Below are 16594 nucleotides of genomic sequence, written 5' to 3'. Positions count from 1 at the left end.
TTTCCTCCGGGTTCTCCGTGTGTGTGTGTGTGTAAATGTTTCCCAGAGATGGATTGCGGCTGGAAGGGCATCCGCTGTGTAAAAATTCGCTGGATAAGTTGGCGGTTCATTCTGTGGCGACCCCAGATTAATAAAGGGACTAAGCCGACAAGAAAACGAATCAATGTTTACAAATGTGTTCTTTCCATTAAACATAAATTGGGAGAAAATAAAAAGAGCTAGTAATCCAGAAGGGCTAAGAATTCTGACTTCAACTGTATATTTAGTGTTTTCAGCGAAAATATATGCAGTAATAATAATGTGCTCCAAGCAAATTGACATTTACCCTGACATTTATTTATTGCTACAACAGAAGAAGGCAGCACAGTCTAAATGAAGCCTCTGTCGGTACTAGAAGGACATGTTTTCAGTGTGTATGCTGAAGCACGTGAGCAGATCTTCCTGCTGCTGCTCCAGCCTCAGTGAATCAGTGCATCGGAGCAAGAAATCCTCGCTTTCAGCTCTGTCTGTCTCTATTTGTTTCTCTTACTCTTTATATGCCTCTCTCTCCACATGTTTCTTGAGTCTCCTTCTCCTTCTCTATCTTCATCAGGGATGTCTTGAAGTAGACACAGTTTGGTGTCAACAGTGAAGCGAGACTGAGGAATAATTAGACACAGAAAGCGGTTGTGTTTAGAAGTGATCTAATGGTTAATGGCAGATGTTACTTCTTCATCAGGTCTCCGTTTGCTGCCGTAGCCGACTACTCCATGACCAGGAATAATGTGATTCAGCTGTGCCTGGAGCTCACCACAATAGTTCAGCAGGTATTAGCCTTTTAAAACTTTTACATATTACATTTATCCTCTTTTTTCCTACCCAGGAGTAGTTTACCCCAGAAGAAACATTTTGGCAATCATTCATTTCCACTTGGTTTTAAAGCAGATTTTCCCCTCTTGTTCTTGTGTCTAAATACACAAAACGAGCTGAACAACCTCCGGGTTGCAGAGTATGTTTTGGGTTGACCAAAACCAGTGCTTTATTTGTAAATGAATTATTCCTGAAGCAAAACCGGGAAATAAAAGTTACCATGACTGACGTCCGCCACACAATTTCAGATTTCCCAAAACATCAAATCATTAAATGGTGATAGCGCAAAAAAGAGCATCACATTTCTGAAAGGTCTTTAATTATTTGTACCATGTAATGTTAGAGGTCATTAATAAAAAATAAAAACATGTAGCTACAAACATAAATCGTATGAACAATCACTATTCAGTTCACTTCACTATTATGTGTGAATTGAAAAAAATAATTAAATGACTCACTCTGTCTTATTTTCAAGAAGAGCCCACAGTTACCACTCCTGTCATGTTTTGTGGCTGACTTGAGATCCCTTTGCTTCTGTCTCCTGCTATCCTGATCCATTCGCACAGTTTCATCTTCTTGAGATCTCTTTTGATCAGGCTCATAATCAGATTTACTTGTGGTTTTAAAAAATGAAAATATGATAATATTATATAATGAAAATATCTTTGCAATTTTAAAAATACAAATATTATTTAAACAGGACACGGGTTGTGTACGGTTCACCTTTATCAGGCTTGTGTTTCCACTGCTAAAGGGGTACCAATTTTGGTGGGCATGGTGTACGTCAGAAAGTTTCAGACGAGCTTTAGCACAAGCTTTACAGATGCACATAAATATTTCTGTGTGTTTATTACTAACTTTTCTATGATCATAATTTGATTATAACTGCAGATCAACGATAGTGTGAAATAGCCCACTGTAACATCCATAGTAGGTACCATAGTGATGAAACCCAGTCAAAACCTACCTTCTTGGGCCCAAACATTTGTTCAATATAAACTCGAACTTACCTGGGGAAAGCCTCAATCTGGCTTTGTCCAACAAAAAAGTTTTGATTTTTTTACATTTTATTTTCAAACCCAGTCCGTGTTCAGAATGGCTAATATTCACTGGACTAATAAAACAAATCCAGCACATTTTAGAATATTTTTTAAATAGTGAAGTTTGGGCTAAATAAATAAAAAAAATAATAAAATAAAAAATAAATAAATAAATAAAGTTCATAAGTAGACATAAGTAAGTACACGTAAGTAAGTAAGGAAGTAAGGAAGTAAATAAATAAATAAATAACACTGTAATAAAAAAAGCAAAGTTCCAAGTCTCCTTTAACCTGGTCTATTTTCTGTGTTCGCCCACACCAGTCTCATGCCACATTGGAGGGCTCTACGACTTATATCTCTTTTGAGGATGCTTGGAAAGCAGGGTAGAGATTCTAGGCCAGAAGGTTCTTTAGAAGGAGGCCACGGACGCTTTCTCTCCTCCTCAGTTTTCTGTCCTGGATTGAAATAGAGCTTCTCTGACTTAGGCCATTGAGGATGAGGACACACTGTCCCAGGTGTGAGAAAAGCAATGTGTCCCAGAGCACATGAAATACAAAAATAAAAAGGACACCTAATGACGCTTTCTGTAAAATGTGTGTGTGTGTGTGTGTGAAAATAACACAGCTTGCAAATCTTCCACTCTGAAGTGTATTTTACACATTCAAACTTTAAGTTCAAGATAAAGGGGTCGTATAACACAAATTTTCATAACATGTCAAATAAATCTCTGGTGTCTCCAGAATGGGTCTGTGAAATTTCATATATGAAGAAGTTACAACTTCTAGACTGATCCCAGTCATTTCTGAATTGTAAAAAACAAAACAAAAAGTCTGATATGAAGTTAGAGCATGACACATTGATATTAATCTATCAACCATATTAAACTGACCGTTGTTAGTGAAGCAGTTTGGTGTAAAATGTATTTACCAAAATATATAACACTTTACAGATGTTTTACAGCACATTTCCATTTCCAGTCCTCTGAGTTTATTGAGTCTTTTTCTTTATTGGTTCATCCCACAACAGAACATTGTTACAATCACCAGCAATCCACTCCTGGCAGATCACTGGTGAACTACACATCACATTCACGAACTACAAATTCCATGATGCCATTTCTCACACACCAGTTGCCGATCACTTCTGTTGTCACACACAGTTGAAACTTTTTATCGCTGATTATTCGGACTACTTTTACACCACTGATACACCACGTCATGTCTGAGTCAATAGCCCCTTTCGCACATTCAGGATCATGTGTGGGCCCTTTTTGAAAATACTGGTAAATTTCGTTCAGGCAATTTTCTGTAAAAAGCAGTTGTAACATTACCGCTAATTTGCCGGAATGCTGCGCTGTGTGAACGCAGAAGAAAAATTGCCGGAAAGAGCGCAATCACAATTAGAATGTGCTAATGTGAGACGTCTACTCCAGCTAATCAAAACATTCAGATGCTTTCACATCCAAGCTGTTTCTGAAAATAAAAGTCTTTGAATGTTTTTCCAGACACATTTAGCTGCTGGATGTTAGACAGATAATGCTTATTTGTTCCTTCTTAATGCCAACTAAATAGTTATACCTTTAATAGCTACCTTAACAGTTTACCTTCAAGCTCTGCTTCAGTTGCTTGACATGTGTTCACATGAAGCTATTGGTGAGCGCCAGCCCACAAACATATTATGTATTATCAACCATCAACAAAAGCCCGACCCCTTCTATGAGTACAAAAACAAGCGCAGCCATTTAGAGCTCATTTCTGGTTAATGATGTCAGAATTTACCGGTATTTTCGTGAATGTGTGAATTATGAGTGAATGATCTGGAAATTTCTGCAAAAATTCCAGAATGTCTTTGTCTGTGTGAACAGCCTTTTTTTCCCCTATTTTACCGGTAAAGTCGTTCCTGTGATTTTCTGGACATTTACTGGTATCACTGTGTGAAAGGGGCTATTGTTTGCTGTCGCTGTTGTAGTTTTTGTGTTGCTTTTTGTTTTGCCTGCCGTGTTTTTGACCGTAGCCTTGTTTATTGTTATATTCTGTATCGTGCCTGTTTGATGACTACTTGGATTACCTGTATGTTCCTGTTTTCTCCTGAATTGACCACTGCCTGCTTGCACAACTATTGCACTTGGATCCTTATTTTTGTTGTCCCTGGGCTCACTTGTACACTCGACAAACACCTAATATGAATATTGGTGCAGATATTGTAAATCTCCAGAATTCTGCTGCAGTGGTGCTGTGGGAGGAAATGTGCAGATTAAAGGGCGGTAACACATAATAAAACACTTTACTACGTCACTAGAGAAGCAAAATCTAAAGGGCACGTTTTTCCACATGCTTTAGAGAAATAAAGCTTTTTTTCTTCCTGTTATTTGGTTGGGTGGATGCACCGGGGACCTGATTATAAAACTTAAAAATGACAAAAAGTCAGATTGTCATGAAGTGTGGCTCTTAATTAAACACTTATGTATTAGCTCAATCTTTATTTACTCTCTTTTCAATCAGAATGAAATGTGTAGGTTGAGTGTTGAAGGAGATTCCCAGTATGTTTAGCATTAATCATGAGCGTGGCCAGTTGAGTCCCACAGGCTGTAAATCAGACTAGCATTAAGCGGCGTGATGGAGAGCGGAGGAAATGAGCAGATGAGAGGAGCGTTGCAGCAGGTTTTGGTGTGGGAGGATGACTCATCTCCTCCTCATCTGTCTGCTCAAGACAGAAAACGCTGCCTTTGGCTATTTCAGATAGGTGCAAGACTCTGTGTCAGCAAGCACATCTTCCTCTCCCTCAGCTTCTTATCGAAGGCATCCCAAAACTGAGCAGAGATGATATAATGTGTTTGTACCGCATAACTGCATGAAAAACATTTGATAACTTTAGTTGATATGGCATTGGCAAATGTATTAAATATGATATAATACTTCTGATGATTTGAATGTATATTAATCAAAGTTTCTTGGCATGAATGCACATTAACTGATATGCATTATATAAGGATCTGGCATTATGTAACACAACAGATAAATATTATTTATTTATTTTAAAAAAGAAAGAAAATAATACTCAAGTAGCATTTTATGTTTAAAGTTTATTCTTTTTAAAAGCATAGATCAAACTAAATTTAGTGTTATTTATGTTTAAAAACACCATTTCAAAAAATGCAAGAAAGCAAGTTTTATTCATATGTAAAATATATGCAATTAGTTTCTTCTTATTTCATTCTTGTTTTAAATATATACATTTTTTACTGAAGCACAAATTAAAATGCTGATTAAGGAAAGATATTTTCTTTGTCCTACAGTGTAAACTAAATGTGTTATAAAGGTATAATCATATGTGTTGTCAGTCATGACTAAAGCCCTGGTCAGATCACAGGATTTTGTCATGATTTTGGCACAAGTGTTATAGGGATTCATAAACGACAAATGGGCATCGTGACACAAGATTCAATCATTTTTTCTCGTGTAATAGTTCTTGACAACCGATACCATGTCTGCGACACCTCGCAACACCATCACAAATTCCATTACATTGGTGACACTGGGCAATAGGAGCAAAGAAATTCTCAGTTATATCTGCGGGTGCTTCTGTTAATCCACAGGTCAGGTAATCCAAAAATAGGCTGCATATTTTAATATGGATGGGTCTTGGGTGGATAAGATCAGTCATTGATTATCGAAACTTTAACTACTTTTTCTAAAATATTAAAGTGTTTAAAGCAATTTTATCTGACAGACTGGCACAAATATGCAGACATCTCTATTCTCACAACGAGTTTCTGAGTTTTCTCAGCCTTCCAACAGAGTTCATTCTTCTGTGGTAATTTGGAAACACATTTAGTGCTGCGAATACATTGAAAAAGCCTTGCTTATTCAAATAACTTCATTGAAATTTGAAACTGACCAGCGAATGGATGACTTTGTCATTAACAGTGAAAACTGTTTAATATAGGTTTTTCTGAAACTGTGAATATTTCACTTTAATTTTATTTAGGCTAGTTTATTTAACAAACCAGTTCGTGTTTTGTCACTGAAGCAAAAAGCAGACTGGTTTGAAGCACTTCACCTCAGATGATATTCCTTATTTATGTTTATCTAGTAGATAACTGACCAACAAAAAAATACATTAAAATTAAGATACAAATTATATAAAACCAAATTAGTTTTAAAAAAGATGTTTCCAAGAAATATTTAAAATTATAGCTCATTCACTATTCAACTGCAGGTGGAGGATTTGTTTTGCTCTGTGGAAAATAAGGACTTAATGAATGCTCTACTGTAATTGTTTTATCACAATCCTATTATATATTTGTTGTTTTTTAATATGTCATTATTTTGTCTTGAGCATCAGATTTTTCCTTGGTGCTGATGTGCTTTAAATTTTTCTGTCGCACTCGTGTCAAGTTCAGGCGGTGGAGTGTTTAATAAGCATCCTTGGCAGCAAAATATACATTTAGATTAAAAATAAAATGTAAAAAAAGATTGAAATAAGAAATAAAAGAGCATTGAAATTAGGATAAGAAATATTGTTATAGCAACACTTTTGACTGCTTTGGGAAATAACACTGGTCGTAGACGCCACGGGATGACTGATTGTAAAGAAATGTGTAGTCTGGCAAATTTGTTACCCATGACAAGTCAAGATTTTATCAAGACAAATCGCATAATCTGACATAGTGATTTTCATATCAACAATAAAAGTCATGTGATCTGACCTGGGCTTTAGTGTGATTTAATTAGAAACTGCACATTTTCACAATTCGAAAAAAAAATTTCTCAAAAATACACATGCAAACAAACATTTGTGACATGGTTGAAATTATTTTTAAGCATAACCCTTTATAGAGAATGTAAAAAAAAATAAACGTTTATTTATGAATGAATAATTAAATCTTAATCTTTAAAAAAACTAGTTTTTAGTTTTTAACCTTATAAGCAAATAAATAAAATTATTGATTGAGAAAATTATTTTCTGAGTGCATAAATGTGTTCATTTTTGTTCACGGTGCCTTTGGATTTAATTTGCCTTTGGACTTAAATTGCGCAACACAAAATTTTAAAACTAACATTAAATTGAAGAAACACTGTAGAAGTGTATTCTTTTCTTATGTTTAATAGTTATAATTAATATAAACAAATTAATCCTTGTTTCAAAGCATTAACAGGAAGTGTATTGTGAACGTTTAAGCCTTTCGTTAACGAGACTGACTGCGGTGGGATAAGCTGCAATCATTAAATTAGATGTAATAGTTGAAATGACATTTTTCTTTTCTTGCCTTTCAGGACGGCACAGTGTATGAGACCGAGAATAAGATACTGCATGTGGTAAGACTGACATTTATTTTCTCACACAATCTCAAGATTCATTTACATAAAACCCCTTATCTAGCTCCTCTGTTCAAAAATAGAAATCTGTGTCGAAGTGAGAAAAGAAGAGCGAGAGAGTGTGAGGTTGGTGAGAAAGAAACAGGTTCACTTTTGATTCATGGAGTCCAGCCCATACTGCAGTGTCAGTCAGGCTACAGCTGGCTCTCTGCTATAAATACCAGGACAGGGGCACATTTCATCTGAGACTGACATAGAGAGATAGAGCGTGAGAGCGAGAGAGAGAGAGTTTCTGTTTACAGCACCAGGAACAGCTTCACTGATTACTCACCCGCAGCAGACTGAGACAGAATCATGATTAGACAGATCAGTTGAGAGAAAGCTGCAAGATCATAGAGAATTATGCTTATGAGACCATCCTGGTCACATCGTAATATGGTGCATCCTGGCATCTCATGGGCTACATTTACAATAATGTGATTTCAGTTTGACTTTGGTGTGATATGAAAATGATTTCTGCTCATACTAGATGTTCAACTAAAAACCAATCTCCATCCATAATATGCTAAAAATAGCTGAAGAAAACTATAGTGCAAACTTGTAGCCTATATACAATTGTTAAATAAAACAAGTTATTAGAAAGTTTATTAGTAACAACTAGTTTTAATCTGCATTTAAAAAAAGAAGTCTTGTTTAAAGGGCCCATGAAGTGCTTTGAGGTGTAAATTCTTTTATTTTAAATCTAATGTTACCTCAACTGAAACACGAAGACATGGCGGGACATATAGTAGATCTTCCCCTTAATAAAAACTGTCAATTGGACTTTGTTTTTATCACAGCTCTGCTAGTGAGAGTGGTTGAGATCAAGCATTTCAAATGAAAAGCAGCATCTTGGAGGAGGCGGGGCATGTCAGATACTGTAGGGCAGAGGTGTCAAACTCAATTCCCGCAGGGCCGAAGCCCTGCACTGTTTGGTTCCAACCCTGCTCCAACACACTTACCTGTAGGTTTCAAACAAGCCTGAAGGACTCAATTAGTTTGATCAAGTGTGTTTAATTAGGGTTGGAACTAAACTGTGCAGAGCTGCGGCCCTTTTGGAACTGAGTTTGACACCTGTGCTGTAGAGTATTTGATTGGTCAGAAGATTTGATGAAAAAGTAAAGTATGTAGGTGAAGGTAAAAAAAATTGTTGATCCATTTAGGCTTGTGACAAACTGCAAGCTTTGGATGCTTATTAGGCTTACATTTTCTAAATACTGTTTTGGAGCACACTAGGTTGTAAATATATCTTTAACTAAGATCCTGATGCTAACGCCACCTTTCTACTGCACACGACATTTGGACATGACTATCGGAATACGCCTTCTTGTGGCAGTCGCACAGAATTTTCAGTTTTGTCGTGCACCATGGGAGAAAAGCTGTTCAAGCAGTGTCCAAAGTAAAGGAGTGCAAAAGCAAGAGCCTTTATTCCCTGTGCATTCACTATTGTTGAATGAATGAATGACTAGATACTAGAAACTCATAGAATGCTTAAAATTTTGGAAGGAAATGTGGAGACAACATAAAAATAAATATTTTTTACTTGTTTATGAATCGAAACGTTTTTTATGTAGACTTTTTTTCTGATTCTAAATATATTTAAAATACTACTGTTTCTCATCTTTGCGCACACGGACCTGCTTAGACAACACTGGAATACATCACATCCGCTCGGCCGGTCTCATGTGGTCTAGTCACAGGAGTACAAATATTTCAATGTATTTGCAGCTCAAATCAGATCCGAATTTTCCGCATAAGGAGCTGATCGGAACTCCACGCAACTGGAAATGAATGACTTCTGGTCTGTTGATTGTCATTTGTCATGTGACGGTCGGAGTACGCCCCCTTGAGGAGGTCATACTGAATTTTTAGTTTTGTCGTGCACTATGAGAGAGAAGCTGATTCTCCTGGTGCGCGAAATAAAGGAGTGCGAAAGCATTTATTCTCTATGCGTTCACCATGGTTAATTGAATGAAAACTAGAAACCCATAAACCGCAAAGAAATTTGGAGGGAATGTGGAGACTATATTAAAAAATATATATATTTTATTACTTATTTATAAATAGAATTTTTATTTTAATATAGACTTTTTCTGGAAAAAAAAATTTACAAAAAACTACTATTTCTCATCTTGCGCACATGGACCTGCTTGGACAACACTGGAATACATCACATCCGCTCACCCGTTCACATACTGTCACAGCAGTTCAAATATTTCAACGTATTTGCAGCTTAAATCGGAACTGAATTTTCCACGTACGGAGATGATTGGAATTCCACGCAGCTCTCAGACTACAGACAGGAAATGAATGACTTCTTTGTCGTATGCAGCGGAAAGGCGGCTTAAAATCTAAAAAGCTTGATTTAAATTTCTCGGGGCCTTGTGCTTTAAAATGTGCCCTTTTATTCTATGTTTGGTGTTAACTGAAGTGAAACATTAAGACAGGACATACAGTAGCCCCTTTTTAAAAACAGCCAATCTTGTACAGTCTATATTACATTTCTGGCATTCAGTCACATTCACAACAGTCAAAGTCTGCAAAAATTGCTTTTCTTAAATAGATTTTTTGTCTTGTTTGTAGTCTAAATATTTAAATATTCTTAAATCAAGAAGCATTTTCTAGAAAAACAACACTTATTGTCTTGATTTAAGAAATAATATGGCAAAATGAAGTGGGTTTTTCCTTAAAACAACCAAAATAATCTGCAAATGGGGTAAGCAAAATAATCTTATTTTAAATCAAAAACAAGATTATTTTTCTTACCCCATTGGCAGATTATTTTGCTTGGTTTAGGGAAAAGCTCTCTCAATTTTGACTTATTGTTTCTTGAAACAAGACAAGATTTTTTACTTGTCTAGAAAATGCTTCTTGATTTAAGAATATTTAGATATTCAGACTAAAAACAAGACAAAACATTTAGGTAAGAAAATTTGGCAGAACATTATAAACAGCAGAAAAGAAGAATAAAACACTAATTATGATAGTTTATTTATATAGTGCTTATGTCTGGTGGTAAATTGTGTTGACATCAGTTTGACAAACTCTTTTATCGTAACCTGAATTCAAAACAGAACAAATTGCAAATCTGAAAATATGTATAATGTATATTGAAACATTAGTTAATCGAATACAAATTACGTCTAAATCTTAAGCCAATAAATGGTTAGCTGAATTAAATGAACCTTTTCTCCTTTTTTACATGAATACAATTGATATCATAATAGTTTAGCACCAAATGTGACTCTGGAAATATACTTGGGTTGGACAATTAAACTGAAAAGGCTGATTTTAGACGATACTCATTATTATGGGGTAGGGCATCCTTTTGCAGCCAATACCACATCAATTCATTTTGGAAATTTGGCAGGACAGACTGTACAACTGACCAGAGCAGTGTAACTATTATTTGTGCATGCTGTGATATATTGTGTGCATTCAAGATGCTCAGAAATGATCAAAGATTCTCTGTCATTTTTGTTCATACAGATATTTAAGACATCGATACAAATATAAGGGGGGTTTAACAAATCAGGAAAGCATATACAATGATCAATAAAAAACAATGAGGGAACGAATATATGCAACCAAGCCTTCTTTTTAAAAAGTTTTTGTTCTTGTTCGTCAGCTCTGGAGCGCAACCCTGGAGTTTCAAACTGAATCAGGGTCTGCAACATTTTCTAAAATTCATCAAGAGTCTAAAACTCCAGAACAGTTTGAATGCCAGCTGTAACCTCAGCGAAATGTGTGCATTTTAAAATGAAAATGCTCTAGTGTAAACAGCCTCCGTCTCAGCACAGATGTTTTTTTTTAAGCGTTGCGTTGAACATGCAAGTAAAAGATCAGCATATTGTAGCTGAATATCAACTTCAGCCTTACCCGTTCTGGCCCTCAGGAGATCTTAAACATTTTACACGTTCACCTTTTCTCTTTCTCCTCAGTGTAAGACGCTTTCAGGAGTGTGTGACCACATCATTGCCCTCTCTTCGGACCCCATGGTGTCCCAGGCCGCACATCTAGAGGTGGTGCAGCTAGACAACATAAGGTCCACTGAGGGACTGGTGAGTAATCTGGTTTCATTATGAACATTAACAAATTAAAACATTGAAATTAACATAAACTAACATATTTGCTAATTGTTTGTCATTTTGACTGTACAAAAGGCTTGTTTATAGAAGATCAAAACTCATTTGAAATGATGAGAAATATATTATTAAAATGAATGGAATGCATCTATACAGTGGTTGAATGGATAGACCAACAGATAGATGTACTGTATGGAACAGGGGTGCCCAAATGTTTTCATATGAAGGGCCAAAAACCAAACTTGATTGAGGGTGGTGGGCCAAAGGTAAATATATTAAGCTCTATTGCATAAAAGTTGCCATGGTAATATCCTAATTTATTAATATTTTAAAAATTGTATAGTCATATTAATAATTATAATTTTCTTTTTACATTTTACAATGAATTTCTTACAATAAAAACATAATCCCATTGAGAACATAAATGTCTTGTGCATGGTTCTCTATCTGTCAAGTAAGAGTATTTACATTTTAACATTTAAATAAAAACTGATTCATTCACAGCATCTAATATAACATATCACCATATTGCTCCTCAATTTATTTATTGTTGCTTCAGTTATACTGCAGATTTGACTGCTGTTGAACTGTATTGCATTGTAGTTGAACTGTGTTTATACCTCATTATACTGCAATTTTGCTTTTTTGCAATTTTGCAGTTGCGTTTTTGCAAATAAACTCTTAAAATTCTAATTAGAAAATTACTTGAATCCAAAAAGCATCCCTGAAAAAAATACAAAATATTAATTGGAAGATGTTGAAGAACAAGCCCTCTGGAACAGAAGTGCAGAACAGTTCTTACCACACCATTGGCATATTAGACTACAGCAGCACAAGTGCAGTAAAGACAGAGTTTACTTGTTTTTACTTCAGTGTACTTCAAGTTATACTGCTGTTGACCTTTATTGTACTGCAGTTGATCTGTTTTTACACTTCATCGTATAGCAATTTTCCAATTGTACTTAATTTTACTGCAGTTATGCTTCTACATATTATACTGTTGTTCTGCAGTTTTACTTCAGTTTACTGCAGTTATTTTTTGTAAGGGTTCTCAGATTGGTTGCGAGCCAAATCAAAGGTTACCATGGGCCAACTTTGGCCCGCAGGCCCTAGTTTGGGCATCTCTGGTATAGACAGACAAATAGATGGATAAATAGGTGGATGGATAGCCAGACTGATGGATAGATGTTCAATAGGCAAACAGATGGACAGACAGACAGACAGACTGATAGATGATGGATGGATGGATATAAAGAGGGACTGACAAATGGATAAAAAGATAGAAGGATATACATAGACAGAAATATGGATACACAGACAGATAGTTAAACAGGCAGAAATTTAGATAGACATAGAGAAAGATAGATAGAAAGACAAACAGACAGACAGACAGACAGACAGACAGACAGACAGATGATGTATGGATGGATGGAAATAGGGACTGACAAATAAGATAAAGATAAAAGCATATACAGAGACAGAAAGATGGATAAACAGATAGACAGACCGATATATAGACAGACAGACATTTAGATAGACATACTGAAAGATAGACAGACAGACAGTAGATGGATGGATGGATGGATGGATAAATGGATGGAAAGAGGGACTGACAAATGAATAGAAAGATAGAAGGATATACAGAGACAGAAAGATGAACAGACACAGATAAATGGATAGACAGAAAGACAGACAGGCAGATAGTCAGACAGACAGACAGACAGAGAGACAGACACAGACAGACGATTAGATAAACATACATGAGGATAGATAGATAGATAGATAGATAGATAGATAGATAGATAGATAGATAGATAGATAGATAGATAGATAGATAGATAGATAGATAGATAGATAGATAGATAGATAGACAGACAGTGGATGGATGGATGGATGGATGGATGGATGGATGGATGGATGGATGGATGGATGGATGGATGGATAAATGGAAGGATAAATGGACAGATGGAAAGAGGTACTGACAAGTAGATAAAAAGATAAAATGATATACAGAGACAGAAAGATTGATAGACAGGCAGACATTTTTATATAGACATACTAAAAGACCGACAGGCAGACAGACAGACAGACAGACAGACAGGGATTGAAGTGTTGTGAGGATTATTCCAGAGACAGATTATGAGAAACCGCATTCACCACATCTGTGTTAAACGATGATTTCTTGCATGTGCTTCAGGCAGTAACATTTCTACAATCACATACACACTCCACACCGTCAGTATATCTGCTCAATAAAGCCTGAATAGAGACAGATGAAAATAAACATGCACTAGCAGCCCCTCTGTTTCTCTCTCTGTGTGTGTCAGAGGGGATTTGTGCTTGCATGTCATGTCATCAAGCCGCTTTCAGTGCTTTCTCAGCGTGTGTCCGATATTTTCAGGCAGTGGCTCTTAAGTATCTTTCTCCTTGCTTTAGGGCATGTACATCAAATCAACCTACGATGGCCTACATGTCATCACAGGCACTACGGAGGGTGTAAGTGGTCATTTTTTAATATTCGTTTCAGTACAGTCTCAGTATGACATTCTTTGGACATTTCAGCTGGCAAGTGATATTGGTATTACAAGTAATCCCAAAAACAGGTTGTGTGTTTTGCCCCCTGTAATCCAAAGGCTTCTCTCTCTCTCTCTCTCTCTCTCTCTCTCTCTCTCTGTCAGTCACTCGCTGACCGCTGTAAGAAAATCCATGCCGGTGATGAGGTCATACAGGTCAATCATCAGACAGTGGTGAGCACATCTACTGCACACAGTCATTTGACCCTTTAACTGATTAAAAAAAATCATCATTTGTACGAGTTTTTATTTTGTTTTAGTTTTAAAATAAGTTTTTTAAATGTATTTGTTTATTGTGGCAGCATAACCGATACAATATTTCAGCTTAAAAGGGGATACATTTTTTAATGCCAACCATTTAACTTGTTTTTATACAGTATAGAAAGTAAAAAAAATAAATAAACAATTTAAATTATAAGAATAATGATTAAACTGTAACGTAAGCGATTTTAATAACAAAATGTACACAATTCAGGGAGGGTCAAATATACACCTAATAGTCAAACTTTTAAATAATATTGAATCTTTGTTCTTAGTCTGAACAGGAGACTGTGAGAGCAAGCTTACTGGTTATTAATCTGGATAGAGTAACCCTACATATTCAGTCCATTTGGTCCAGATATTTCTAAATGTCCGCCTGTCAGTCTGTTCGTCGACCCAGAAATGTTTTATCATTGGACACTCCTAAAATATGTCTCCATATTTATTGTCCACTCCTGCAGTATATGTTTTTTTGTTTTGGCGTAATAAAAAATCTGAGAAGGTATTTCGACCCAAACTCCCACCACATATATGCATTAGTGCATTTTGATGTGAATTCACATACATCTAACCAGTCTTCATTCAAATTTACAATAAGTTTTATCCGACAAAATTCACTCTTGTTGAGATCAATCTCAGAAAGCTTTAAAACAGGATGACTGATAACAGAACTGAACAGGATTACCAAGAAAATGAAGGGACTTAAAGTTACATTAGAAGCTAAATTTATCCACTGCTCATATTAAACTGAAGGATCATGTGAGAAAACCTGAAAAGACTGGAGTTCAACCCCAGTAATAGATCATTTTTTTAAACTACTTTCAATAAGAAACAGACATCATTTTTCTTCAGAAATCATAATATGTTGGTTTGATGCACAAGAAGTAACATTTTTCATTATGTGTTTGTCATTTAAACAGTTTTGCAACTGTATGACCTATTTAAAATGTAAGTTGATTTCCTTTAAGAATTTTTAGATTCATCAAGATCAAATTAATTTGATCAAAAACAACACTGAAACAGTACAATATTTATTAGTTTTTATTAATAACACTATTTTATTAATCTTATATTATTATTATTATTATTATTATTATTATTATTATTATTATTATTGTTTTATTCGTGTTTTTTGCCCTAAATATAGTTTTTGATGCGAGAATTTATAATTGAAGAAGAAAATGTGAACTGAATTTGTTTTTGCTTTTTTTTTATTTGTTTGATTGTAATACTATTTCAGAACATTTTTTTACTGTACATTTTATACTGTGCATTTTACAGCATTTTACTGTAGTTTTTTTATTAAGTTCATTTTTACCAAAACTATATTTTTAGAATGTTTAATTCAATTTAAAACTCTGCATAGATTATATTTATTTAAGGTGAAACTGCGTAAGCAGTTTCCTCAGATATCTCCACTCTGTAAAAGGTGTAAAACAGCAGGAGGATCTCTAACCCACTTGATTACTTGTATTTATGCATTACCTGACCAGCTAAATTACATTTACAAATCTTCCGTGTGCATTTGTCCCTCTGTGTTCTGGTGCTTGGTTGTTCTGTCATAGGTTAGTGTTTCTATGTATTGTATTGTATATGTATTATTATTGTATGTAGTGTTTTTTCTTCTATATTTTGTTGTAGTTTTATAAAATGAAAAATGCACATAAATACACATTTAAAAAAAGCACACACACACACACACACACACACACACACACACACACACACACACACACACACACACACACACACACACACACACACACACACACACACACACACACACACACACACACACACACACACACACACACAAAAAAAATGCCTTGTGCTTTTTTCTCCCAATCTAAAGCAATGAGATGAACACATGTGTTTGTTTTGTGCAGGTGGGCTGGCAGCTGAAGAACCTGGTTAACTCTTTACGGAGCAACCCTGCGGGTGTGACCCTGACGCTGAAGAAGCGGCCCCAGAGCACATTGACGTCGGCCCCAGCCTTACTCAAGAACATGAGGTGGAAGCCCCTCGCTCTGCAGGTACTCCCTGGCAGGATGAAGTGGCGTGTGTGAATTGATGATATGCTGTGGCGGCGACCCTCAATCTGTGCATGTTCTTTTTTTAGCAGCATTAAGTGCACTTCTCCCCTCCCCGAAGGCTTTGACCAACTAGATTGCATGGCAAATCTTCACTGCACTCTTACCCATCCACCAACCTCCCATTTTTCCTCTTTCATCTTTTTACCTCTAATCTGGCGCTTATCCCTCCTCCTTCAATCTCCTCTCACTTCCACACTGAAGCTGTGCTCTATAAGGAAGCTTTACTGAGCCTGAGAGGGAAATGTGGAATGGCATTTTAGATGAGAATAACATTTCATTCATACAGTTTCATTGCTGTCCCTATTGCACTACATACAAAGAGGAAACCATGCTGAT

At 35.8% G+C, this 16594-nt stretch overlaps 1 protein-coding gene across 5 annotated transcripts in view; it reads left to right on the top strand.

Annotated features, from left to right (window-relative positions):
* Nucleotides 1–16594, top strand: part of cnksr2b (connector enhancer of kinase suppressor of Ras 2b) — a 102947-nt gene that overhangs the window by 54917 nt on the left and 31436 nt on the right. For 3 of the 5 annotated variants that reach the window (XR_012396804.1, XM_073935397.1, XM_682101.9), the window contains exons 4-9: nt 719–806; nt 7166–7207; nt 11188–11307; nt 13768–13827; nt 14010–14078; nt 16052–16198. Coding sequence is in view for 4 of the 5 variants with exons in the window: in XM_682101.9 (XP_687193.3) it covers nt 719–806; nt 7166–7207; nt 11188–11307; nt 13768–13827; nt 14010–14078; nt 16052–16198 (526 nt within the window). In the remaining variant the exon portion in view is untranslated. Of the gene's footprint in view, nt 1–700; nt 807–7165; nt 7208–11187; nt 11308–13767; nt 13828–14009; nt 14079–16051; nt 16199–16594 lie in introns of all 5 variants that reach the window. The other 2 variants (XM_073935398.1, XM_009295430.5) reach the window with 1 other exon arrangement.

This window comes from Danio rerio, chromosome 21 (assembly GCF_049306965.1).
Source record: "Danio rerio strain Tuebingen ecotype United States chromosome 21, GRCz12tu, whole genome shotgun sequence".
In the NCBI taxonomy this organism is placed as follows: Eukaryota; Metazoa; Chordata; class Actinopteri; order Cypriniformes; family Danionidae; genus Danio; species Danio rerio.
This window is presented reverse-complemented; position numbering and strand designations above follow the sequence as displayed.